Source organism: Equus asinus, chromosome 9 (genome assembly GCF_041296235.1).
Source record: "Equus asinus isolate D_3611 breed Donkey chromosome 9, EquAss-T2T_v2, whole genome shotgun sequence".
In the NCBI taxonomy this organism is placed as follows: Eukaryota; Metazoa; Chordata; class Mammalia; order Perissodactyla; family Equidae; genus Equus; species Equus asinus.
The window spans coordinates 8,154,009-8,182,002 of record NC_091798.1 but is presented as its reverse complement, the minus strand read 5'-3'; the positions used below and the strand labels follow the sequence as shown (position 1 = coordinate 8,182,002).

General features: G+C 41.0%; 1 protein-coding gene and 1 long non-coding RNA gene across 4 annotated transcripts in view; one reads left to right on the top strand and one right to left on the bottom strand.

Moving 5' to 3' along the window:
• Positions 1-5: 5 nt before the first annotated feature.
• Positions 6-27,666, bottom strand: LOC123288940 (uncharacterized). Its single transcript, XR_006532573.2, has 5 exons — positions 27,537-27,666; positions 24,529-24,705; positions 15,135-15,193; positions 1,607-1,690; positions 6-369 (listed from the first exon to the last, which is right to left on the bottom strand). It is a non-coding gene; the product is annotated as an uncharacterized lncRNA (long non-coding RNA).
• FAF2 (Fas associated factor family member 2) overlaps positions 27,054-27,994 on the top strand; it is a 59,461-nt gene continuing 58,520 nt past the window's right edge. For 2 of the 3 annotated variants that reach the window (XR_011505711.1, XM_014826815.3), the window contains exon 1: positions 27,054-27,208. Coding sequence is in view for 2 of the 3 variants with exons in the window: in XM_014826815.3 (XP_014682301.1) it covers positions 27,146-27,208 (63 nt within the window). In the remaining variant the exon portion in view is untranslated. Of the gene's footprint in view, positions 27,936-27,994 lie in introns of all 3 variants that reach the window. The other variant, XM_014826816.3, reaches the window with a different exon arrangement.

Sequence of the window (27,994 nt, the reverse complement as noted above, 5' to 3'; positions counted from 1 at the left end):
GGGAGTGGTTCCCTCAGGGCGTGGGGAGTGGAGGTAGAGTTGGGGTGAAGGGGCACTTCAGTTTTGCTCAGTAATACTTCGATGTAGGTTTCACTCTTGTGGTGAGAATATAGTCATTTATTAGTAGCGTAAAAAAAAGAAAGAGGTGCCTGCTGGTGGCCAGCAGTTAAGTTCGCACATTCTGCTTGGACGGCCCTGGGTTCCCCGGCCTGGATCCTGGGTGAGAACCTACAGCACGCCGCTCGTCAAGCCATGCCGTGGCAGGCGTCCCATAGAAAGCAGAGGAAGATGGGCATGGATGTTAGCTCAGGGCCAGTCTTCCTCAGCAAGAACAGGAGGATTGGCAGCAGATGTTAGCTCAGGGCTAATCTTCCTCAAAAAAAATAAATAAATAAAATAAATAATAATAATAATAAAGAAAGAATGAAATTTAAGGCCCTGGCCCTGCACAGCCTGGTCCAAGCACCCGCTCCACCACCATCTCACACCTCTTATTTCCAAAACTGCAGGCTCAGTGCTGAAAAGCCCTAGAAAGTTTTGTTTGCACAACAAACCAGCCACTAATGTGGCTACTTTTGTGGAGACAGACGGATGAGTGAACATGCTGTGCCCCCATTGTGCCCTCTGAGGGATGCTCTTGTTTGACTCCCCCCGCCCAGGCTTCAGTCAACAGCTCACATAACACTGTACCATGTGGACACATGCAAATCCCCCAGACACTCTCCCCAACTACCTCCTCCTTTCTTCCTGCTCCTTCCTAATTTACCCATCAGCAGAGCTTTGCTCCATGTTTAATTTATACAAGTTACTGGTCCAGATTGTTCTGCAGCCATGCTTGCTCTTGTACATTACTCTTACTCTCAAGCATTAATATTAAAAATTATTATTAAAGTTATATTTTGAACCACGTAGCACTTCTTTATGCTGGGGATGCCCAGTTTCTCGGCACCTCTCTAAATATCTTTGGAGATCTCTACACACAGTTCTAGTTTCCTAATTCTCCATTTAATTGTGAAACTCAGTAGCAGTCAAAAGACATCAATAAATAAAGTTGAGCAAAGAGGGGCCGGCCCCATGGCCTAATGGTTAAGTTTGTGCACTCTGCTTCAGCGGCCCAGGGTTTCACCAGTTTGGATCCTGGCATTGCTCGTCAAGCTGTGCTGAGGCGGCGTCCCACACGCCACAACTAGAAGGACCCACAACTAAGAATATTACAACTATGTACCGGGGGGGCTTTGGGGAGAAAACAGACACATAAAGTCTTTAAAAATAATAAAATAATTTTTTAAAAAGTTCAGCAAAGATATGGGGCAATCTGACAGACTCTAAATCTCAATTTATGAAGTCTGAAGTGGAGAAATTTTTTAAACTTTTTTAGTGGAAAATCTCAAGCATTTATAAGAGTAGAAAGAACGATATAAGGCAACCCCACCTACCAACCCCCGAACCTCAATATTACCAACACATAGTCAGTCTTGTTTCATCTACATCCTTGATTCTTCCCCATACATTATATAATTTCAGCTGTATACAATTCACTATGTTAACCTCTTTTTTAAAAATTAAGAACTTTTAAAAAAAATTGAGGTAAAAACATAAAATTTACCGTCTATACCATTTTTAAGTGTACAATTGAGTAGGACTCAGTACTTTCACATCATTGTGTCACAGAAGGCCAGAAGTTTTCATCCTGCAAAATAGAAAGTTCACACCCATTAAAGCACTCCTAGCTTCCCCCTCCCGGGAGCCTCTGGCAACGCAGCGCCCTTTCTGTGAACACGAATTTCACTACGTTAGATGCGTCACTTAAGTGGAATCATACAGTGTAATGTCTCGACATAATGTCTTCAAGGTTCATCCATGTTGTGGCATCCGTCAGAATTTCCTTCCTCTTTAAGGCTGAATAATATTCCATTCTATGATGTATATGCCACATTTTCTTTATCCATCCATCCGTCCACGGACATTTGAGTTGCTTCTACCTCTTAGCTACTAAGAATAATGCTGCTATTAATACAGGTGTGCAAATATCTCTTTCAGATCTTGCTTTCAGTTCTTTTAGATATATACCCGGGAATGAAGTTACTGGATCAGACGGTAATTCAATTTTTCAGTTTTTGAAAAATTGGCATACTGATTTCTATGGCAGCTGCACCTTTGACATTCCCACTAATAAGCCCCTTTCTTTTGGGGGCAGGGGTGGATTGGTTGATTTTACTCTCAAGGTTGTTTTTTTTATCACTTCTTTTCAACTTTTCATTTTGACCTAATTTCAGACGTACAGAAAATTGCAAATAATTCCCATATGCCTCTCATTCAGATCCTCCAAATGATAGCATTTCATCATATTGGCTTTATTCTTTTTTCTTCTTTCTTTTTCCTAAACCATTGGAGAGTAAGTTGCAGACATGATGCCCCTTCATCCCTAAATATTTCACTGTGTGCCTTCCTAAAAATAAAGATTGTCATTTACATAACCACTATATAATTATCAAAATCAGGATATTAATATTGATTGAATACCATTATCTAATCGACATAACTTACTTAGATTTCATTACATATCCCAATAAGAGAGGAAACTAAAATCCCAGATTATGAATTGCGTTCAGTTATCATATCTGTTTGATCTCCTTCAATCTAGAACACTTCTTCCCTTTCTTTGTCTCTCATGACATCGATGTCTTGAACATTACTAGGCAGCTCTTTCATCTCTCCGTTTGAGTTGTCTTTGTTTCCTCATGGTTGGATTCAGGTCGAACATGTTTGGCAGGAATAGCACAAATGTGTTGCTGAGTTCTTCTCAGTGCATCATTTCAGGAGGCACATGATGTCAATTTGCCCAGTTACTGATGATGTTAAAGTGGATCATTTGGTTAAGGTGGTGTCTGTCAGGTTTCCCCACTGTAAAATTACTACTTTTTCCCTTTCTAATTAATAAATATCCTGTGGAGAGGTACGGTAAGACTACGTAAATTTTATGTCACTCCTCAGACTTTCACCTATGTATTCACTATGGCATCTATTGATTTTTGCATGATTCAGGTATTATAACGATAGTTATCAAATGGTAATTTTCTAATACCATCACTCCTTATACATTTATTAATTGGCTAGTTACTATAAGGAAAATGTTTGTTTGCACAGATTCACAAACTCTTATTGTATCCAACGGATTGTAATACTTTGCTATCATTATTTATTTTAGTACTCAAATTGTCCAAGATTGAGTCAGTGGGAGTCCTTTCAGGCTGGCTCCTGTGTTTTTGATATGTCCACATCATCTCTGAGCGTTTTCTTACCTTCCGACACGACAAAATGCTCCAGGCTTAAGAATAAGCCATTTCTATGAGGACTCCTGCTACCTTTGAGTGAAGGAAGAAACCAAGATCTGTGTGCCACGTGTGGGCATTGCTGCGGCTGCTGTTTCTTATTCTCTTTCTCCTCCTCCTCCTCCATCTTCATCTTCTTTTTTTACATAACCAAAGAACTGTTATAACAGCAAAAGAAATTTCTCCTCCAAATTCCTTAATGTCACCCGTTATCTAGCCAGTATTCAAATTTCCCCAATTGTCTCATAAACATCTTTTTATTGTTGGTTTGCTCACTTAGGATTCAAACAATGTTAACACATTGCATTTGGTTGATATGACTTTTAAATTTTTTAAAAAAAATTTTTTTATTATGGACAATTTCAAACATATACAAATGTAGAGATAATAACAAAATTAATCCAATAATATATAATATAGAAATGAAATTATAATTATAATAATGTCATATAATAAACCCCAATGTGCCCATCACCCAGATTCAATGGCTATCAATATTTGGCCAAACTTATTTCATCTACACCCCGCCACTGTCCTATGCTTTAATTATTTTAAAGCAAATCCCACATGCTACATCAATTCCTCCATAAATACTTCACTAAAATAGAGGGACTTCTTACCTTTTTTAATATAACTACAATATAATTATCACAGATAAAAATTTTGACAATATCAATATCAGCAAATATACGTCAGTATTCACATTTTCATGAATGTCTTATAATTTTTTTGCAGTTGGTGTGTTAGAATCAAGATCTGAACAATATCTCCACGCTGTATTTATTTGTGTCTCTTAATTCTTTTTGAAAAAATCAACTTTATGAGGTAAAATTTAAATCAATAAAGCATGCCATTTTAAGTGTACAATTCCACGAGGTTTGACAAGTGTGTACACCTGCGTAATGACCAGCACACTCAAAATATGAAACATATCCAACACCCTGAAAAGTTCTGGCATGTGCCTTCTCAGTCAGCTCCCCACACTGCTCGCAGTCCCCAGCCCCAGGCAACCACTGCTTTCTGTTACTACAGGCTACTTTTTGCTAATTCATTCAGGTGTTGCACGTTATCAGTGTCTTATCACTGTGTAGAATTCTGTAGTACGAATATTGCATAAATTGTGTATCTTTTTCACCTGTTGGTGGACATTAGAATTATTTCCAAGTTTGTGCTGTGATGCCTAAGCTGCTATGAAAGTTCATATACAATCTTTGTGTGGACATATCTTCATTTCTCTTGTGTAAACAACTAGGAATGGAGTTGCTGGGCTGTATGGAAAGTGTACGTTTAACTTTATAAGGAACAGCCAAACTGTTTTCCAAAGTAGTTGTACCATTTTATGTTCCCACCAGTAAAATGTGACAGTTCCTGTTGCTCCACATCCCGACAGACACTTGGCCTTCTAAATTTTAGCCTTCCTACGTGTGCAGTGGCATCTCGTTATGGTTTTAATTTGTAGTTCCCTGATAAGTAATAATGTTGAGCATTTTTTCATGTACTTATTAGCCATTTGTATATCTTCCCTTATGGAGTATATGTTCAAATGTTTTGTCCATTTTATTGTTGGGCCATTTTATTCTTGTTGAGTTGTAAGAATTGCTTATATACTCTAGATTCAAATCCTTCAACAGATAGATGTGTGGTGAATATTATTCCCAAACTATGCTTTGCCTTTTCATTTTTGTAACTGTATCTTTTAGAGACCAGAAATTTTTAATTTTTATTAAATCCAATTTATCAATTCTTTTTCTTTTATGATTCATTCTTTTTGTGACCTATCTTTGAAAATCTTTTCCTACATCAAGGTTACAAAATTTTTCCTCTGTTTTCTTCTAGACGTTTTATAGTTTTAGCTTTTATGCTTATGTCTGCAATCCTTTTCAAGGTAATTTTTATGTATGGTGTGCGATAAGGATTGCGGTTCATTATTTTCCATATGATGTCTAGTGTTCCAGCTGCATTTGTTGAAAAGACTGCATAGGCTCCCCCACTGAAGTGCTTTGCCTCTGTGTTGAACATAAGCTGACCTTATATGTGCCGGTCTATTTCTGGGCTCTCTACTTCTTCCATCGATCTATGTGTCTGTCTTCATGACTATACTACACTGTCTTCATTACCAGAGCTATAAGTAAGTTTTGTAATCAGATAGTGCATGTCGTCCACCTATGTTTTCTTTTTCAAAATTCTTTGGTTCTTCTCGATCCTTTGCATTTCCATAATTTTAGAATAAGCTTACAAATTCTACCAAAAAAAAAAAAATCTGTTGTGATTTTGATTGGAAAGGAACTATATCTATAGATCAACTTCTGGAGAATTGACACTTTGACAATATTGTGTCTTCCGATAAATGAACATGGGCTATTTCTTCATTTCTCGCTTATTCAATTTATTTCAGCAGTGTCTGTAGCTTTCAAAGTATAGGTCTTGGCCATCTAAGTGTTTCACGGTTTTTGGTCCTATTGTAAATGACATCTTTAAAAATTTCACTTTCTGACCATTCATTGCCAGTATATAGAAATTCAAAATTTTTTCCAGTTTTATTGAGATATAATTGAAATGTACATTGTATAAGTTAAAGGTGTACAACATAATCATTTGATATACAGGTTTCCCTCCGTATCCGAAAATAGAGCATTCCTTTGAAACCTTTCCTAAGCCAAAATGGCATAAAGCAAAGAAGCAATTACCATTTAACGTATGTGGGAAAAATTTGTTGTGTTCTCAGATTCAAGAAATAACCTACCAAATTATACCAAATAACACGTAACCCTAAAATATAGTAAAACCCTAACATATAGTAAAAGCAGGAATGAAGTAATAAATACACAGCCTACAGAAAGTAGAAATCACATATGAACAGTGTAGTTTCCCCTACTAGAATCGGGAAGACAGTGAGCACAATGGAAGGCTGAGAGGTGGTGATGGTGGTGACGGTGTGTTGGGCTGAGTCATCGGAGGTTGGGGTGGTGGGAGGTCCAGGAGACTGGGGTGTAGGCGAGAGAGAAAGAGGGTCATCTGCCAACATCTCATCGTTGTCTGAACCCATCAGGGCAGGCAGGTCACTAAGAGCCACACCTTCTATGTCTGCTCGCCTCCATGTCGAAAGTCCACGTTCGTTCTCTGCTGTGGCTGATTTGGCTGATCTGGGAGGCTTGAAATACAACAAGGCTTGACTGTTAGCCTCTATAACGATTCTCAGCAAAATAGACCCTAAACGCTGTTTTTGCTTTTCATCAGTTTTCGTAGAAGCGAAAATCCTCTTTGGATTTTTTTTAGTTACTGAAAACAGGTACTAATGGAGGTCTTTCGTAAAAGCGATGTGGCCTAAAGAGAACTTTCGGATAGCGAGGGAAACTTGTTTGTACGTATTGTGAAGTGATTACCACAGTAAGTTTAGCTAACATCCATCACTTCACATAGTTACAATTTTTTTTCCTTGTGTCAATAGATTATTTTTTATATTGACCTTGTATCCTATGGTTTTGCTAAACTCACTTGTTCTATTAGCTTTGAAAAATGGATTCCTTAAAATTTCCTATGTATGTGATTCTCCAGGTTTTACTAGAAAACAATTCACCCCAAAACATAGTTGCCTAGGACGACAATCATTTTGTTATCTCTCATGTTTTCTTTCGTTCAGGAATTTGGAAAGTGCTCAACTGGGCAGTTTGAACTCAGGGTTTCTTAGGCAGGGGCAGTCAGATGATAACTAAAGCCGAAAGAACAGGAGGGCTAAACCATGGAGGCTAAGGTGGGGCATCTGTCTAGTCAGAGGTCTCAGAGCCTCTCTGTATGATCTCACCACATGGGTTATTTGGGTCTTCTTTATAGCGTAGCATCCTCAGGACAATCAGGCTGTTTACAGAGAGGCTGAAAGCTCCGAGAGCAAGTACCAGTATGTGCAAGGCAGACGCCATATCTAAGGCTATGTGACCTAGCCTTAGAAGTTTCAAAGCATCACTTCCACAACACTATCAGTCTAAGAGTCACAAAAGCACACCAATTTCAAGAGAAGGGGACACAGAGGCCTCCTCTTAATTGGAGAAGTGTCCAAATCACTTATAAGAAAAGTATGTGGGATGGGAGATATTTGTGAAATTCTCTTTGGAAAATACAATCTGCCACAGTGATCACGTCATCTGCAAATATGGGCAATTTTATTTTTTGTTTCCAATGCTCATGCCTTTTTTTCCTTGTGTTATTGCACTGGCTAGCGCCTCCAGTACAATGCTAAATAGAAATGGTGAGAGTGGACATCCTTGCCTTGGACCTAATTTTAGGAGGAAAGTTTTGAGTCTTTCATCATTAATATGATTTTAGCTGTCAAGATGAGGAAGTTCTCTTCCATTTCTAACATGCTGAGAGATTCTAACAGGAATCTGTGCTGAATTTTGTCAAATGCCTTTTCTGCAACTATTGGGAAGTTAACTAAAGAATTATTGATTTTTTAATGTTAAATCAACCTTAAATTCCTGAAATAAATCTCACTTGGTCATGATGTGGTATCATTTTTATATGATTCAATTTGCTAATATTTTGTTAAGGATGTTTGCATTTACATTCATGATAGATATTAGTCTGTAGTTTTGTCTACTTATAAATCATTATTCTGGTTTTGGTGTCTGGTAAATGGTAGCCTCATAAAATGAGATAGGAAATGTTTCCTCCTCTACTATTTTCTGAAAGAGTTTGTATAAGATTGGTATTTTTCTTCCTCAAGTAAATGAAAGAAATCACCAGTAAAACTATCTGGACCTGGAGTTTTCTTTAAGGGAAGGTAAATTGTTAAGTTGATTGGAACAAAGAACAAAGTTGTTCATAATATTCTCTCATTATCCCTTTAATTTTAATAGTATCTGATTTTTGTCTCCTATTTAATTCTTTTTTGTTTTGTTTTGTTTTTTGCTGAGGAAGAGTCTCCCTGAGTTAACATCCATGCCAATCTTCCTCTATTTTTTAGTATATGGGCCACCACGACGGCATGGCTGCTAACAGAATGGTATAGGTCCCCCCGCCAGGAACTGAACCTGGGCCACTGAAGCACAGCGTGCTGAACTTAACCACTAGGCAACCAGGGCTGGCCCTTTAATTCTTGACATTAGTAGTTTGTGTCTTCTTTTTCCCTTGAGTAAATAAATCCAGAAGTTGATCAATTTTGTTTAAGAAGAACCAGCTCCTGGTTCCATTGATGTTCACCATTGTTTGTCTGTTTTCTATCTCATGATTTCTGCTTTTATTTTTTATCATTCCATTTCTCATGATTTGAGTTTAAATTTAGTCTTCTTTTTATATCTTCTTAAAGAAGTTTAGTTTACCTATTTTAAACCTTTCTTATTTTCTAATATAAATATTTAAGCTATAAACTTCCTTCTAAGCACTGCTGTGGCAGCATCTCACAAATTTTGATATATTGTATTTTAATTTTATTTAATTTAAGTATTTTCTAGTTCCCCTCCAATTTTTTCATTGACTCTTCAGTCATTTCACCGACTTTTCAGTGTGTTGTCTAATTTACAAATATTTGTAGCTTTTATAGTGAATACATTCTATATGATTTCAATAATTCGAAATTCTATGAGGCCTGTTTTGTGACCCAGCATACAGACTATTGTGTGCTCTTGAAGAAGACATGTTTTCTGCAGTATCAGAGTGGAGTGCTTATGTCAATTAAGTCAAGTTGGTGGCTCATATTGTGTGTCTTCTATTCCCTGCTGATTTACTTTATACTTGTTCTGTCGATTACTGAGCAGAGTATTCAAATCTCCCACTCTAGTTGTGGATTTCTCTTTTCCTCCTTTTAATCCTATGAGTTTTTGCTTCTCTGTATTTTGAGGTTTTATTATTAGGTGTATACACATTTTGGATTGTAAGGTCTTCTGATGAATTTAACCCTTTAGCATGAGATGATCCTTTTTATCCTTGGTAATATTCCTTGTTCTGAAATCCATTTTGTCTGATATTAATACAGGCTTCCAGATTTCTTTCTTTCTTTCTTTCTTTCTTTTTTTTTTTTGAGGAAGGTTAGCCCTGAGCTAACTGCTGCCAATCCTCCTCTTTTTGCTGAGGAAGACTGGCCCTTAGCTAACATCCATGCCCATCTTCCTCTACTTGATAATGTGGGACGCCTACCACAACATGGCGTGCCAAGTGGTGCCCTGTCCGCACCCAGGATCCGAACCGGTGAACCCTGGGCTTCCAAAGCGGAACGTGTGCACTTAACCACTGCGCCACTGGGCCGACTGCCAGATTTCTTATGATTAGTCTTGGCATGATATATTTTTCCCATCCTTTCCTGTAACCTACCTGTGTCTTTACATTTAACGTGATTTTCTTGTTGAAAACGTATAGTTGAGTCGCTTTTTTAAATCTAGGTTGACATTCTCTGCTTTTTAATTGGAGTGTTTAGACATTTATATTTATAATCGACCTGAGTGGGTTTATATCTACTCATTTGCTACTGGTTTTCCCTTCTCCCCCCTGATCTTTGCTCTTTGTTTCATTTTTATTGCCAGGATACTTTCCAGGAGTCAATTTTACCTCCATTCTTGGCTTATTAGCTCTGCCACCTTGTGTAGGTTTTCTGTTGTTGTTTGCTCCTTTGTTTGCTAGCAGTTGCTCTAGGTTGTACGATACACACCTTTAACTTACAAGAGCTTATCTCGGAATAATGTAATACCATTTCATGTGTAAAACCTTTACAACTGTACACTTCCATTTCTTCTCTCCCATTTTTTGTGTGGTTGTTATTCTACATCTTATTTCTATGTATAGTTTAAACCATTCAATGTATTATTGACATTTTTACTTTAAACAGTCAACTGTATTTTTCCCTAATTTTTTAGTTGTGTTAAATACACATAACATAAAATTTACTATCTTTTAGCTACTGTGAATAATTCTGCTACAAACATGGGTATGCAAATACCTCTTCAAGACCTGCTTTCAAGTCTTTTGAGTACATACTCAGCAGTGGGATGGCTGGGTCATGAACCCTATTTTTAATTTTTTGAGGAACTGCCATACTGTTTTCCACAGTGGCTGTACCATTTTACATTCCCACAACAGTGCACAAAGGTTCCAGATTCTCCACAGCCTCACCAACATGTTATTTTCTGTTTTCTTTTGTTTTTATAGTTGTCATCCTAATGGGTATGAAATGGTGTCTCGTTGTGGCTTTGATTTGAATTTCCCTAATGATTAGTGATGTTGAGCATCTCTTCAGGTCCTTATTATTCATTGTATATCTTCTTTGGAGAAACATCTGTTCAAGTCTCATGCCCATTTTTTAATTGGGTAATTTGGTTTTTGTTGTTGACTTTTAGGAGTTCTTTATATAGTCTGGATGTTACTTCCTTATCAGATATATGGTTTGCAAATATTTTCTCCCATTCTGTGGGTTGCCTTTTCACTCTGTTGATAATAGCCTTTTGATGCACAAATTTTAAAAATTTGCACGAAGTCCAATATTTCTATCTTTTCTTTTGTTGCCTGTCCCTTTGGTGTCATGTCCAAGAAATCATTGCCAAATCCAAAGTTGGGAAGCTTTTGTGCTATATTTTCCTCTAAGAGTTTTATTGTTTTAGGACTTAATTTAGGTCATGGATCCATTTTGAGTTAATTTTTGTATATGGTGTTAGGTAAGTGTCTAACTTTATTCTTTTGCATGTGGATATCCAGTTCTCCCAACACCATTCATTGAAAAGACTATCCTGTCCTCATTGAATGGTCTTGGCACCGTTACCAAAAAATCACTTAACCATATATGCAAGGGTTTATTTCTGGGCTCTCTATTCCACTCCATGTGTCTATCTGTCTGTCTGTATGCCGATACCGCTCTGTTTTGCTTACTGTAGCTTTGTAGTAAGTTTTGAAAAAAGGAGGTGTGAGTCCTCCAGTTTTTCAAGATTGTTTTGACTATTCGAGATCCCTTGAGAGTCCATAAGAATTTTAAGATTTTTGTTCAGGATGGGTCTTTTAATTTCCGCCAAAGACCTCCTTGGGATTTTGACAGGGATGGCGTTGAATCTGTAGACCGCTTTGGGAAGAACTGACATTTTCACAATATTAACTCTTCCAATCCATGGACACCGGATGTCTTTCCATTTGCGTAGGTCTTCTTTAATTTCTTTCAGCAGAGTTTTGCAGTTTTCATTGTATTAGTCTTTCACCTCCTTGGTGAAGTTAATTTCCAAGTATTTTATTCTTTTTGATGCTATTATAAATGGAATTGTTTTCTTAATTTCCTTTTCAGATTGTTCATTGTGAGTGTAAAGAAATGCCACTGAAACTTGCGTGTTGACTTCGTATCCTGCTACCTTGTTGAATTCATTTATTAGTTCTAAGTTTTTTTGTGGAATCTTTCTATGTATAAGATCATGTCATCACATGCAGGTTGTTATTTGGCCAAAGAATCAAGAGCAACTCGCATGCGTACTTATGGAATACTTCTCTGCCTAACTCCCCCCCTCCAGTACTCTGCCCTGTGACTCCTACCTACTCCAAGATCCCCAAACTCCTCTCTCTGTCTCTTTGACTTTTGAGACCACTGGGCTCTGTATGGGTTCCCCTTTCACACTCAGCAATTTAGAAATTCCTTCAGGTAGAAAGCCTGGGAAGTCACAGGGCTTGTTTGTTTCTCTTCTCTCAGAGATCACAGTTCTGTGCTGCCTATTGTCAATGTCTAAAAACAATTCTATCACATATTTTGTCCAGTTTTCTATTGTTTACAGTGGGAGAGTAATTTTGACTCTTTCAGAGTCAGCCCTCGTGGTCTAGTGGTGGCCTAGGTTCGTTTCCTGGTCAGGGAACCACACCACCCATCTGTCAGTTGTCATACTGTGGTGGCTGCGTGTTGCTGTGATGCTGAAAGCTATGCCACCAGGATTTCAAATACCAGCTGGGTCACCCATGGTGGACAGGTTTCAGCAGAGCTTCCAGACTAAGACAGACTAGGAAGAAGGACCTGGCCACCCACTGCCAAAAAATTGGCCATGAAAACCCTATGAATAGCAGTGGAGCATTGTCTGATAGACGGCCGGAAGGCGAGAGGATGGCGCAAAAAGAGGCAGGGTTCTACTCTGCTGTACACAGGGTTGCTAGGAGTCAAAATGGACTCGATAGCACTAACAACAAAAAATACTCCTCTTAATTTTTTTTTTTTTAGAAAAAATAAATGTGTTTGTAAAGGATAACTATCATTGCTTACCAAAAGCAGAGTTAATCTTCGTTAGAAGATGGGCTTCTGTGAGAGTTAATGGAGTTGCTGAAACCGGGCAGAGACATTTCTTTGAACGGAGTTTTCTTCTCTGAAGGTGTTGGAGGAGGATTTCCTGGCTGACAATGAAATACACATCCCCAAAGATGGAGATGGCATTCTGAGGTTCCCAACACTCTTGGTGCATCCTGGCCAGTGCTAGGTGGGGCACAGGGTCCCTGGGTGCATGGGAGGAGGATGCCTCCGCAATTGTTGTTGATCTCGGGATTTCACAATTTTCCTGGGATGTCTGTCTGTCTCTGAACTGCTTGTCTCTGACTAGAAAATTCAGGCCCTCAGAGGCCACTGAAAGCTTCAGGGACACCCAACTAAAGGATCTGCCTGTGCTGAGACTCTCTCCTTATGCCCAGGCATGAAGTTGACATTTTCTTCTCTAAGAGCTGCCCAATGCCTTTCTCGTTATTCCAACTTTCAGCGTCTTCACTGCTCATATGTTGCCCCACTTTCCCCTGGCCCTGGACCGACTGGCCTTGTCCAGGAGGTGGTCCCGCCCTTTGCCTTTTTTCTGGGTTAAAAGCCAGTGAAAGAAACCCTGAGTTCTAGTTCTTTTTTTTTAATTGGAGTGTAAGTGCCGTATAACATTATATTAGTTTCAGGTGTACAGCATTATGATTCGATATCTGTATATATTGCAAAATGATCACCACAGTAAACCTAGGTAACATTCGTCACCATACATAGTTACAAAATTTTGTTTTCTTGTGATGAGAACTTTGAAGATCTACTCTTTTTGCAACTTTCAAATATGCCATACAGTATTGTTAAAGAGTCACCACGTTGTACATTACATCCCTGAGACTTATTTATTTTATGAATGAAAGGTTGCACCTTTTGACTCCTTCACCCATTTCACCCACCCCACCCCCGCCTCCAGCACCTGCCAGTCTGTTCTCTGTACCTGAGTCCTAGTCCTGAATTGCATTTGGGAAGAGCCGTTCCCTTCTGTGGGGCGAAGTGGACTGTTTCCCTCAGGGTAGTCTCTGTTAATCCTCTGTCCTGGGCAAGCAGCTGGTCTCTATGGTATGGGAGGTCCATACCCTACTTCTCCTTAAAGTTCTCCTGGTTTGGGTTCTCTTTGGGCCTCACTCTCTTCATGTGTGGTGAAATTTAACTTTGTGGAGCTTCTCACCTCACTGGCTTTAACGATGTTTCTTTCCTAAATCTTTTTAATTGACATTCCTGTTCCTTTTTTTTTCCTTGCAATTTGTTGTTGTTGAAGAAACCCTATTGCTTTTTAGAATTTGTCTCAGTGTGGATTTTTCTGTTTGCATTCCTGTGGTGGCGTTTAATATGCTCTTCGGAACCTTCATTATTTCCTATAAATTGGTAATGAAATCTAGAGTAGTGATTCTCCACCAGTGTTGATTTTGCCCTCTGGGGACCATTTGGCAATGTTTAGAGACCTTTATTTCCTTTTTCTTTCTTTCCTTTTTTTTTTTTTTTGAGGAAGATGAGCCCTGAGCTAACATCTGCCGCCAATCCTCCTCTTTTTGCTGAGGAAGACTGGCCCTGAGCTACCATCCGTGCCCATCTTCCTCTACTTTATATGTGGGACACCTGCCACGGTATGGCTTGCCAAGCGGTTCCATGTCCGCACCCAGAATCTGAACCAGCGAACCCCAGGCCGCCAAAGCAGAACGTGTGAACTTAACTGCTGCACCACCAGGCTGGCCCCTAGAGATCTTTATTTCTTGTCACAACTTGCAGGGGTACTGCTAACACCTAACAAAGCACAGGACAGCCCTTCACAGAAAAGAAATATCCAGATCAAAATGTCAGTAATGCCCACGTTGAGAAACCCTGATCTGAAGGCTGGAGCAGATTCCAGATAAATATTTTTGCAAGACTACTTCATCCACAGTGTTGGGAAATTCCCATTGCATCACAGCAGATATCACATCACGTGTAGTTGCCTCACAGTGACATTCAGACTGATCAGCAGGTCTAGGTGTTGACAGCCTGATCCGTTGATAATAAATTTCCAGATCAGCTTTCTGTCTCAGGTTTTAGCAGCCTTTGTGATCTTTATCTATATCAGTTACTTTGTTTGGAGTTGAAACATTGTGGTAATTCTATTTCTCTCAATGTTCCTGCATTATCTGGAAATTCTTAAGGGACTTTCACTTGTTATCATCTTGGTTATTCACAGGCAGAGTTCACAGAGGACAGGTAAGACAAATGCGTGACTGTTTCTCTTAATTTACCAGCTTTCAGAAAAACGAATGGAAGTGCTGGCAATCCCCAAAAGTGATTTATGAGCTATGTGTGGGTTGTTTTCTTTTTGGTATCACAATGAACTCCTGGATTTATACATATTTGATGTGTTTCAATTAATTGTAGGCATTACACTTTTCAACCACCTTTATTTAGGCATAATTGATGTGTAATAAACAGCACATATTTAAAGTTTACAACTTGAAAACTTTTGACAAATGTGTACACCTAGGAGACCCTTCCCACCATAAAGATAACGAACATATCCAATACCTTGAAAAATTCTTTGTGCCCTTTGTAATTCCTCTCCTTACCTCGTCGCCTCTCTCCAATCCCCGGGCAACCATGTGCTTCGTGTATTGTCTTGAGTTTTCTATAAATAGAAGCACACAATATTCAGTCTTTTCTGTGTGGCTTCTTTCACTCAGCATATTTCTTTTGAGATTCATCTATGGTGCTCCATGTATTGACAGTTCATTCCTTTATATTGTGTGAGCACAATTTTTTCATCTGTTCCCCTGATGATGGACAATCGAGTTGGTTCTAGCTTTTGGATATTACAAGGAAAGTTGTTATGAACATTTGTGTACAGGTCTTTGTGTGAATATACGTTTTCCTTTTTCTTGGGTAAATACCTAGAAATGGAAGGGCTAGAATGGAATAAGATAAGAGGAGTAGGTTTAACTTTTATTTTTATCATTTAAAAACATTCATTTTTAGAAGAGTTTTAGATTGACAGAAAGACTGTGAAGGTAGTACAGACAGTTCCCATATATCCCATACCCAGGTTTCATTGTTAACATTTTAGATTAGAATGATGTATTTGTCATAATAAATGAAACAATATTGATATATTATTAATTAAAGTTATTATAATATTACTACAATACCTCTTGATTGGTTAAATTTCTATTTAAATCTTTTACCTAATTTTTTTTTTTGAGGAAGATTAGCCCTGAGCTAACTGCTGCCAATCCTCCTCTTTTTGCTGAGGAAGACTGGCTCTGAGCTAACATCCGTGCTCATCTTCCTCACTTCATATGTGCGACGCCTACCACAGCATGGCTTGCCAAGAAGTGCCACATCCGCTGAACCACGAGCCCCAGGCCTCCGAAGCAGAATGTGCGAACTTAACCGCTGCCACCTGGCCTGCCCCGTTTGCCACTTCTATTCAACATTGTACTGGAAGTTCTAATCCGACCAACTAGGCAAGAAAAAGAAATAAAAGACATCCAAATTGGAAAGGAAGAAGTAAAATTATCTCTATTCACAGATGAAGTGATTTTATATATATATAATCCTCAAGAACACCCACAAAAACTATTAGAGCTAATAAACGAATTTAGCAAAGTTTCAGGACACAAGATCAACACACAAAAATCAGTTGTATTGCCATACGCTAGCAACGTGCCCTGAAAATGAAATTAAGAAAAAACTTTCATTTACAATAGCATCAAAAGTAATAAAACACCTAAGAATAAACTTAACCAAAGAGGTGAAAGATCTGTACACTGAAAACTATAAAACATTGTTGAAAGAAACTGAAGAAGACACAAAGAAATGGAAAGACATTCCGTGCTCTTGGGATTGGAAGAATTAACATAGTTAAAACGCGCGTACTTCTACAGATACTAAAGCAATCTACAGATTCAGTGCAATCCCTATCAAAGTTCCAACAACAGTTTTCACGGAACTAGAACAAAGGATCCTAAAATTTATAAGCAACAACAAAAGACCCCTAATAGCCAAAGGGATCCTGAGAAAAAAGAACAAAGCTGGAAATATCACACTCCCTGGTTTCAAAATATTCTGCAAAGCTGTAGCAACCAAAACAGCATGATACTGGCACAAAAACAGACACACAGATCAATGGAACAGAGTTGAGAGCCCAGAAGTAAACCCACGCATTTATGGACAGCTAATATTTGACAAGGGAGCCAAGAACATACAATGGATAAAGGAAAATCTCTTCAGTAAACGGTGCTGGGAAAACTGGACAGCCACACGCAAAAGAATGAAAGTAGACCATTCCCTTACACCATGCACAAAAATCAACTCAAAATGGATTAAAGATTTAAACGTAAGACCTGAAACCATTAAACTTCTAGAAGAAAACATAGGCAGTACACTCTTCAACATTGGTCTTAGCAGCATATTTTCAAGTACCATGTCTGACCGGGCAAGGGAAACAATGGAAAAAATAAACAAATGGGATTACATCAAACTAAAAAGCTTCTGCACAGCAAAGGAAACCATCAACAAATTGAAAATACAAACTAACAATTGGGAGAAGATATTTGCAAATCGTATATCTGATAAGGGGTTAATTTCCAAAATATACAAAGAACTCATACATCTCAAGAACAAAACTAACAACCCAATTAAAAAATGGGCAAAACATCTGAACAGACATTTCTCCAAAGAAGATATACAGATGGCCAACAGGCACATGAAAAGATGTTCAGCATCATTATCAGGGAAACGCAACTCAAAACTACAATGAGCTATCACCTCACTCCAGTCAGAATGGCTATAATTAACAAGACAGGAAACAATAACTGTTGGAGAGGACGTGGAGAGAAGGGAACCCTCATACACTGCTGGAGGGAGTGCAGACTGGTGCAGCCACTATGGAAAGCAGTATGGAGATTCCTCAAAAAATTAAGAATAGATCTACTATACAATCCAGATATTCCACTGCTGGGTATTTATCTAAAGAACATGAAAACATGAATGCATAAAGATACATGCACCCCTATGTTCATCGCAGGCTTATTCACAATAGCCAAGACTTAGAAGCAACCTAGGTGCCCATCAAAGGATGAAGGGATAAAGAAGATGTGGTGTTTATACACAATGGAATACTACTCAGCCATAAGAAATGATGAAATCCAGCCATTTGTGACAACATGGATGGACCTTGAGGGTATTATGCTAAGTGAAATTAGTCAGGGGGAGGAACCACATGATCTCACTCATACATAGAAGATAACGACAATCACATAGAGACAGAGATTGGATTGGTGGTTACCAGAGAGGAAGGGGGGAAGCGGGAGGGTGAAAGGGGTGATTAGGCACATGTGTGGTGATGGACTGTAATGAGTCTCTGGGTGGTGAATGTGATGTAATCTACACAGAAATCGAAATATAATGATGTTCACCTGAAATTTATATAATGTTATAAAACAATGTTACTGTAATTTTTTAAAAAAGAATAAAATACTTAGGAATAAATTTAACAAAAGAAGTGCAAAATTTGTACACTGAAAACTACAAAACATTGCTGAAAGAAATTAAAGAAGACCTACATAAACGGAAAGACATGCAGTGTTCATGGATTGAAAGATTTAATATTGTTAAGATGGCAATACAACCCAAAGTGGTCCACAGATTCAATGCAACCTCTATCAAAACCCCAATGATCATTTTTGCAGAAATAAAAAAAAGTTGATCTTAAAATTCACATGGAATCTCAAGGAACCCTGAATAGTCAAAACAATCTTGAAAAAGAAAAATAAAATTGGAGGACTCACACTTCCCAATTTCAAAACCTACTACTAAGCTACAGTAATCAAGACAATGTGGTACTGGCATAAAGATAGACACTGATCAATGGAAAATAATCAAGAGTCCAGGAATAAACCCATAAATCTATGATTAATTGATTTTTTGCAAGGGTGCCAAGACCATTCAATGAGGAAAAGCTTGGCCTCTTCACCAGTTCTGGGACAAATGGATATGCACACGCAAAAGAATGAAGTTGGACACTCGCCTCACACCATATACAAACATTAACTCAAAATGGATGAAAGACTTAAATGTAAGACCTCAAAATATAAAACTCTTAAAACATAAGCTCAAATCTTCATGACCTTGGATTTGGCAATGTATTCTTACAGAAGACATTAAAGCACAAACAAAAAAAGAAAAAAAGTAGATAAATTGAACTTCATCAAAATGAAAAACTTTTGTGTATCAAAGGACATTACTAAGAAAGTGAAAAGACAACCTACAGAATGGGAGAAGATATTTGCAAATCATGTATCTAATAAGGGTCAAGTATCCAGAATATATAATGAACTCTTACAACTGGAAAAGACAAGCAATCCAATAAATACAGCAAGCAAAGGACCTGAATGGATATTTCTCCAAAGAAGATATACAAATGGCCAGCAATCACACGAAAAGACGCCCAAAATTGTCGTTAGTCATTAGGGAAATATAAATTGAAACCACAACGAGATGCCACTTTACACCCACTAGGATGGCTATAATTTTTTTAAAAAGGAAAATAATTGTTGGCCAGGATGTGGCAAATTAGAGCCCTCACACACTACTGGTGGAATGTAAAATGGTGCAGCCTTTGTGGAAAATGGTTTGGTGGTTCTTCAAAGAATTAAACATAGAATTACCATATGACCCAGCAAGCCTACTCCTAGGCATATATCCAAAAGAATCTAAAATAGGTATTCAACCAAAAGGTGTCCACGACTGTTCACAGAAGCACTGTTAACAAGAGCTAAAATGTGGAAATAGCCGAAATGTCCATCAACTGACAAATGGATAAAAAATGTGGACTATTCATACAATAGAATACTATTCAACTATAAAAAGGACTGAAGTACCGATACACGCTACAGCATAGATGCACCTTGAAAACATTATGCTAAGTCAGACACAAAGTCTACATAGCATGTGATTACATTTATATTAAATATCCAGAATGGGCAAATTCATAGAAACAGATGTAGATTAGTGGTTGGCAGGGGTTGGAGGAGGGAAAAATGGGGAGTGACTTCCTAATGAGTACAGGGTTTCCTTTTAGGGTGCTGGGAATGCTTTGGAACTAGACAGTGGTGATGGTTGCACAACACTATAGTAAATGCCACTGAATTGTACACTACAAAATGATTAGAAAAGTAAATTTTATGTTACATATATTTTACCACAATTTGTGTGCGTGTGTGTGGGTGTGTGTGGGAGGAAGATTGGCCCTGAGCTAACACCCGCTGCCCATCTTCCTCTTTTTGCTTGAGGAAGATTGGCCCTGAGCTAACATCTGTGCCAGACTTCCTCTATTTTATGTGGGATGCTGCCACAGCATGGCTTGACTAGTGGTGCTAGGTCTGTGCCTGGGATCTGAACCTGTGAACCTCTGGCTGCCCAAGCTGAGCATGTGATTTAACCACTACACCACCAAGCTGGCCCCCCTATTTCACCACAATTTTTAAAGATTCAATCAATGTAACTCACCATATTTAACAAATCAAAAGCAAAAAACCACATGATTATCTCAAAACAGAAAAAGCCTTTGACTAAATCCAACATCGATTCCTAATAAAAACTCTGAGCAAACTAAGAATTGAAGGGAACTTCCTCAGCGTGAAAAAGGACAGCTGTGAAAAACCTTCAGCTAACATTAAACTAAATGGTGAAAGACAGAACACTTTTCCTCTAAGATCAGGAATAAGACAAAGACGTCCACTTTCACCACTTCACTCAACATTGTCCTGGAGGTTCCAGGCAGTGCAATAAAGAAAAAGAGAGAGAGAAAGAAATAAAAGGAATCCAGATTTTCTTTTCTGAGGAAGATTTGCCCTAAGCTCACATACGCTGCCAATCTTCCTCTTGGTATGTGAGCCGCCACCACAGCATGGCCACTGAGGGATGTGTGGTCTAAGTCCATTCCTGGAACCAAACCTGGCCACAGAAGCAGAGCACACGCAACTTAAACACTTGGCCACTGGGACTGGCCCAAAAGGAATCCAGATTTAAAAGGAATAAGTAGAACTATATATGCACACAAGGTGACAGTCTTATGTAGAAACATAAATTCTACAAAAAAGCTAGTAGACCTAATATGTGTGTTTAGCAAGATCACAGGCTACAAGAGGAACACACAAAACTGAATTGTATGTTTACATACTAACAATGACCAAGAGCAAATTGAAATTTTAAAATGTCATTTATAATAGCATCAAAAATATTACATATTTAGGGGCCTGCCCTGTGGCATAGCAGTTAAGTTCCCGTGCTCTGCTTGGCAGCCCAGGGTTTGCCAGTTTGTATCCTGGGCATGGACCTACTCACTGCTCATCAAGCCATGCTGTGGCAGCGTCCCACATATAAAGTAGAGGAAGATGGGCACAGACGTTAGCTCAGGGCCAGTCTTCCTCAGCAAAAAGAGGAGGATTGGCAGCAGATGTTAGCTCAGGGCTAATCTTCCCCCCCCAAAAAAAAACCAACATATTACATATTTAGAGACAAATCTAACAAATAATATGAAAGACCTATACACGAAAAACTACAAAATATTGCTGAGAGAAGTTAAAGAAGATCCAAATAAATGGAGAGATATACCTTGTTCATGGGTAAGAAGACTCAGTATTAAGATGTAAATTTCTCTTCCTATTCATCTATAGAGTCAATGCAATCACAATAAAAACCCCAGCAGGACCTAAAACAGCCAAAAGGAGTTTAGAAGAGAGCAAAGTTGGAGGACTCACACTGCCTGACTTTAGGATTTATTATGCAGTTCCAGTAATCAAAGGCAGTGTGATATTGGCATAGAGTCTGGAAAAAGACATGTGTATAGAAAACTGATTTCTGATAAAAATGCAAAGGCAATTCAGCAGAGAAGAGAGAGTCATTATACTTTTTGATGCTTAAATTTTCCCATCTTTGGCCCCTTGTCACAACTTGATAGCTTCTTTGCTTTTTGGTACAGCAAGCTGTCCGGGCTCATCCTGTACATTTCCTGACCCAGACTGGAATCAGTCATTTCTTCAAAGAGTTCTCTAACCTTTTAGTGGGAAATAGTACTTAGAAACCACTGTCTGGGCCCCTCAGTAGTTACTTATTTCTTCATAGAACTCTTCAGCCAACAGAACTAGGAAATATATTTTTTGTTTGAAAGACAAAAATATATTGTGTTCTTACTAATATTTCTAATTCAAAGTTTGTATTACAATATTTTTACTTAATCTCTTTGACTCTAGATGTATATATTTTCTTTTTCACTGAAAATCTTGGTTTTAATGCATAACATAATTACTCTTTTTTGCTCTATCTACATGTTTATATAGTTTTAAAATAATATTATTACTGACACTATGATTACTGAATGTCATTTAAAATTTCTTTGCTGTTTTTTCTTAGGATACAACATGTAGGGAATATATAGGTAAACTGTTGTGTTTTAAATTCACTTGAAATTGTTATTTTCTCTATCGTTGGCTGAGCCACTCACTTGATATCAGTGTCATAGCCCAGGTCCCATAGAAAACATAGGCAGAGTCAAAAGCTTACACGCTGATCCTTTCCTGGAGAGCGCAATCCCAGGGCATCAGGCATGAGGGAACAGGGGAATGAGGCAGGGGAAGGACAAACACAAGGGGCTGGCTCCTGCTTGGCAGGAAGTGCGCTGCTCCATCCTACGGGTCTGTCCTCAGACCGTATGAACAACTGCATCTCAAGGCAGCTCATCATGGGGCAGGAAATGAGGAGTTTTTGTTTAGTGGATCCCATCTTTCATTGGTCAGAGTTTTGCCCCGTGGGACATTAACTCCTCTGCACTTTCTGGATCATGCACGTGTGGACATTGTGCTGGTCCATGGTGTTTCATGCTCTGATCTCATTTCCTACAGATAGGAAAGCTGTACAGTGGGAGGCGGGAGGTTCGTGGCACATGTGTGAGGTCAGATGGTAATTGCAGCACCCAGGTCAGTGGAACCCACACTGTGTCTCCTGGGAACCATGCTCCCTCCCTGTGAACCAGAGTCTAAGGTGGAGACAATTTAAATGCATCTGGGTTATTTAAACCATCCGTAAATAGGTCTCCTGCTTTTCCTCCCTTTCCCATCTTGCCAACTGAGGTGTTGTTTAAACTTGTTCATAGTTCACAAGTCATGCAATTTTTTATGAACATGGGGGTTTTAAAAGACCAATAAAACAGCTCTTCTTTAAAGGTCACCTGTTATCAGCATTCTTTCCCCAACACCCAAAAAATTAAGGTGGTCCTTCTTTTGCCTTCTGATTTGAGACACTCTAAGTAAAGACCATCCCTTTATGTCCCCCAGGCAGTAGCTTTATTTCCCAACTTAGTTCCCATGGCTTTACTCCCAGAAGTTCACCCACATTTATGAGGCCCTTCCTCTAAGGATCTAGCCTGAACCGAATATTTTTAGACCTTGTTCTCTGTGCCCAGTGCAGTTTGCAGCACTGGGGACTTGGTGGTGGCCCAAGCCAACCTGGCCTCTGTTCTCCTCATGGAATCCAGGGCTGGGAGATAAATGATAAACAGGTAAACAAGATAATGTCATTTAGTGATAAGTGCTTTGAAGAACACATGACATGTTTAGGTCTTCTCCGAGGATGAAGTACGCATGTGCTGAGATCTGAACGTCAAAGGGGCAGCCCTGTGAGGACTCAAGGAAAGGGTTCCAGGCAGAGGATAGTGTAAACGCAAAGTCCCTGAGGTATGAATGAAAATAATGAGGTGGAGTTTGAGAGTAATGAGGGCAGAGAAGCAGAAGGGCCAGATCACATAGGGCTCTGTAGGCCATGGTCGGGAGCTTGGCTTCTATTCCAAGCAGAATGGGAAGCCAATAGAAGGTTCTGAGCAGGGGAATGATAGGATCTGACTTACCTTTTTAAAAACATTCTCTGGCAGCTGTGATGAGACTGAATTAGAGAGGGGCAAGGGTAAAATCAAGGAGGCCAGTCAGGAGGTAACTGCAGCGACAGGTGGGAGATGAGTTGGGGAATGGAGCCGGCCTACGTTACCCATCGTCTGTTACCAATTACATACCCTTCCAACTGATCCTGCAGCTGACCTCCTGCTAGACTGGGAGAGTCCTAAGGCTAGGTCACCCTGAGCACTAAGTCATTGGTAGACACGTGTTGAATAAATCTATAGCAAACCTAACTCCTGCAAAGGGCCTTAGCAACGACAAAGCCTCTTCTTAATCCATTATTTCATTCCATCCTCTCACCAACCTGCAAGGTGGCTATGATTAGGCCATAAACTTTACATGTCCTCTCTGATTTAATCCTTGCCTGTGACGTAGTGACTGTTCACAGCTGAGAGATGAGAAAACTGAGGCTTAGAGAGGTTAACTTACCAAAGTCACACAGTCAATCAATGGTGGCATCAGAGTTTGTACTCAAGTCTCCTGCAGAGCATGAGATGTACTTTGTGACTTATGTAAGGTGAAACTTTACCTCCGAGCCTTAATATGTTTCATCATCCCAATACCTCTAGCAGAGGCCTGAGGATCTATATACACTGTTGGGTACAGGTATTACCTTTCTCCTTCCTTCTCTTACTTTTTGGATGAATCTAGTTGAGTCAACTTAATTCCTTCTGGCTCCACTTAACCAATAATGAGTAATTTGATGGGGCAGGAGGCCAAACAAACAGAAAACTGTTGCTGACATGTCAATGGTCTGCTTTACTCGGCAATCAAGATGCCGTGTCCCCAACTGATAGAAACTATCTTATGTTCCAGCTACTCAGAAATTGAGGGCTTATTCTAGGATGTCCATGACTCAGCAGAACAGAATCCGCCCTTTATCAGAGACAAAATGGTAAGGCATCAGCAAAGCCTTATTACTGGGACCAGAGAAACAAATATTTGTTAGATTCTCTGAGATAGCTCTCAGGCACAAATCCCAGAGTGTTATAGCATAAAACTGGGACTTACAAACCTGTCTCTCACACACACACACATCCTTCCAGAGAGTGAGGAAATCCATGGAATTTTCCATTCATCTGTGTCTTCTTAGAGGGCAGCCGCGGTGCTCTGTCGATCTCTGTAGCATCTGGTCCAGAGCCTGGCTCAGAATAAGCACTCAACAAATATTTGTTGAATGAATTCCTAAAATCTGTAGATGAATATAATTAATAAATCTATTAAAAAGATCTTCAAAATGCTCTAGAACTGCACTGTCCAACAGTGACCACTATACACATGTGGCAATTGACTCTTGAAATGTGGCTAGTCCAGAGATGTAAGTGCAAAATACATACCAGAGTTTGAAGACTTAGCATGCAAAAAAAGTATTTTGGAAATATTGGGTTAAATCAAATACATCACTAAAATCAATTTCACTTGTGTTAAATGTGGCTCCTAGTATTTAAAATTACACATGTGGATAACTTTATATTTTGACTGGACAACACTGTTCTAAAGAGCACAATAAAGTTCAGGGAAAGAAATTGTTCTTCAAGGACAGGGCAAGCCCTTAACTGATGACACTTTCCACACTTTTCATCCTGAACATATTAACAACTCTTAGGTTTCTTCCAAGGCCAGCGTCTCCCATGGCAAATGGAGGCCATGAGGTTCTGCCTAGGTCAGAGGGGCAGACTGGACGTTCATGGGCTGAAACGTGGCTTGCAATTATGGCTGACTGAGTACTTTTCTTAAAAACTGAATTAGTTATCACCATTTTAAAATGAGGAGATTTTATATGCAGATCCAAATTTATAGGTGCTCTTTAAAAAATGGGAAGTTGTGGCAATATTGGTCTTACACAGAAGGCATCAGCTACAGCTAAAAAGCAGAAACCACCTTTGGACAAGGAACCGACTCTCCAGGTTCCCGTATTGCATCTCCCGTGCCGAAGCAAATTCCTATGGTAGAGCTTTAAAAAAAAATAAAATATTTCTTGTGACTATGTCTTTATCCAAAGAAGAAAACAGAAATGTAGACCAAGAAGGTGTACGTGTCTCTGAGGAAGCAAGGAACATTCAGTGGTGTTTAATACAACTACAAAGCCTGTCTGCGGAAAGCAGACGCGCCGCATAAGCATCACGTCGCAACTTCAGCGGGCACCCGACGGTGCCCTGCCTCCCCGGGCTCATCCGGACCCAGCGGGCACGGGGACGTCGAATAGCACTGCGCCTCCTTCGAGCTTTGACTGGATGTAATAAATTCTCTGAAGTCGCAGCCGTTTGCTTCCAGTTTTACGGTAAAGGTCTAGGAAAGATTCCAGGCCGTCGTTAGGAAGTTTGTGCAGACCTGGTAAGACCTGAAACAGGCCCGCAAGGAAGAAGTCGCCAAAACTCCAGTCCTTCAGTGTGCCCTTCACAGAACGCCAGCCCCGGAGCACCTGCTGCCCTGTCTCGTCTCATCCACCTGTGAAGCGGCGGGCCGAGGGCCGTAGACGCGGAAGCACAGGCCGCCTGCGGAAGGCGGGCACCAGACCCCCGGCCCCTGCCTCCCCAGGGCCTCCCGGAGGCTGGACGGAGGAGGCCCAGGGCAGGAGAAAAGACGTGCGAATGGAAGGGGAGGGCCACAGAGAGGTGGCCCGTGGGAAGGGGCAAGGAAGGTGCGGACGAAGGCAGACATTGCGGGGTGGGCGTGAGCCCCCGGGGAGGGTGCGGGGCTGCCCCCGAGGGGAACGCGCCGGGCGGCATGTCGGCGCCTGGGGAGCCTGGTTCCGCCAATGGCAAAACGGAGCCCAGAGGGGAGGTGGTTTGCCCAAGGATGTCCAGCACTTTACAAGGTGGGCACTACCACCCAAACCCAAGTCTCCCGACGCCAGTCCCGGGAAGACGGGCCAGTGGACGAAGGCCGCCCGAGGGCCTGAGGCAGGCAGGGCAGAGCCCCGGGCTCCCGCACCGCCGCAGCGGGGTGGAAGGAAGGCTCTGCCAAGGGCTGGGAGCGCCATTAGCCGTCAAAGACCCAGGGAGCCGAGCCCAAACAACCCTCGCAGGCGACTTTGAAGCCGAGATTTTCAGGCGGCTAAAGCCTTCCACAGCTTCCGGCTCAAAGGCGGCGTCGGAAATGCCCGACCAGTATTCGGGGACTTTCGGAATCTCCCGAGAGTTGGTCAGGAGCTTTTGGAAACGTCAGGGCAGAAATCAAACATCAAACGGCCGATATTTCAGAAGGGTCGAAATCTCCTAAAAAATAGTCAGGCATATTGGCGATGATGGGAAAACGGTCGGAGAGCACCGGAAATCCGCCGAGTGGCATTCGGGAATTTCCGGAGCTTCTCGTGGCGCATTCGGAACCTCTCGGCTCTGCGCTCTATTCAGGGGTCCTGGTCTCTGTAGCAGACCCGTTCGTCGCCTAAATCGCGAGGGCGACTGGCACCGACAGTCCCTCGGCAATTTCCGGAAGTGTTCGGGATCAGCCCGAGAGTGGCGCCCTCTGGCGGGGGGAACAGTCACCACCCCCCCAAGTCCCCGGACTGGGCCAGCAAGCGCAGACGCAGTTGCACGCCGGCGGCCGTTCAGACCGGACGTGGTTGCTGCTGACGTCAGTTCCGGCGGGTGACGGTGCGGACGGGTCAGAAGCGTAGAGGCGGCGGCAAAATGGCGGCGCCTGAGGATCGGGATCTAACCCAGGAGCAGACAGAGAAGCTGCTGCAGTTTCAGGTAGCAGCGAGTACTCGGTGCTGCAGATGCCACCGCGGGCTGGGGAGCGGGCCGTTAGAGGAGCCTAGAACCCTCCTCAGATTGGGGCCGAGAGTCTTCTCAGACCAGCAGGCGGCCCCCTCCCCCCCAGAAGCCAACTGCCCTGCTGCCCCCGGCCCCGAGCCTCTGTCGGTGCCCGGCCTTCCGGCATGGCTGCGGCCAGACCCGCCTCCTCCCCGTCCCGTGTCCCCTCGGCGGGTCACCTTCCCTGGTTTCCCCTAGCAGCCACTTCTCAGCCATCTTCCCAGCCCGTTACGATGGGACCCTCCGCCGACGCCTCTGGACCTACCGAGATGTTTAATCCCCGCCGCGGAGTTGGCCTCGTTTCGGGTCTGGAAAACCTCTTACCAGCATCCCATGCCGTTTCCACAGGCATTGACTGAAGGCCTCTCGGGTGCCAGGTCCTGTCTGGGCGCGCTGGTGGGGGAGAGGGCAGGGTGGCCCCCGCCCTAAAGGTGTGGGAGGACACCACGTTGGGAAACAGTGCAGCATTAGAAGTGTCATCCGTGGCTTCCGACGGGGTTTGTTATTACCCTGGGCTTGTTCCTGGAATCACGTGCTTGACTATGCTTGAGGAGGCCGGGAACTTGGCAGGAATCTGCCTCCTTTTAGTGGATGTTGGGTTAAGAACTTTGGCACTAAGCACTTATCTCTGAGCTGGAGAATCTGGATGGAGGAGACCACTAGGGTAGGTAACTTTGGCTCTTTGTTACCCTGATGAATCCCAGATTCCTTGTTTCTAAACTA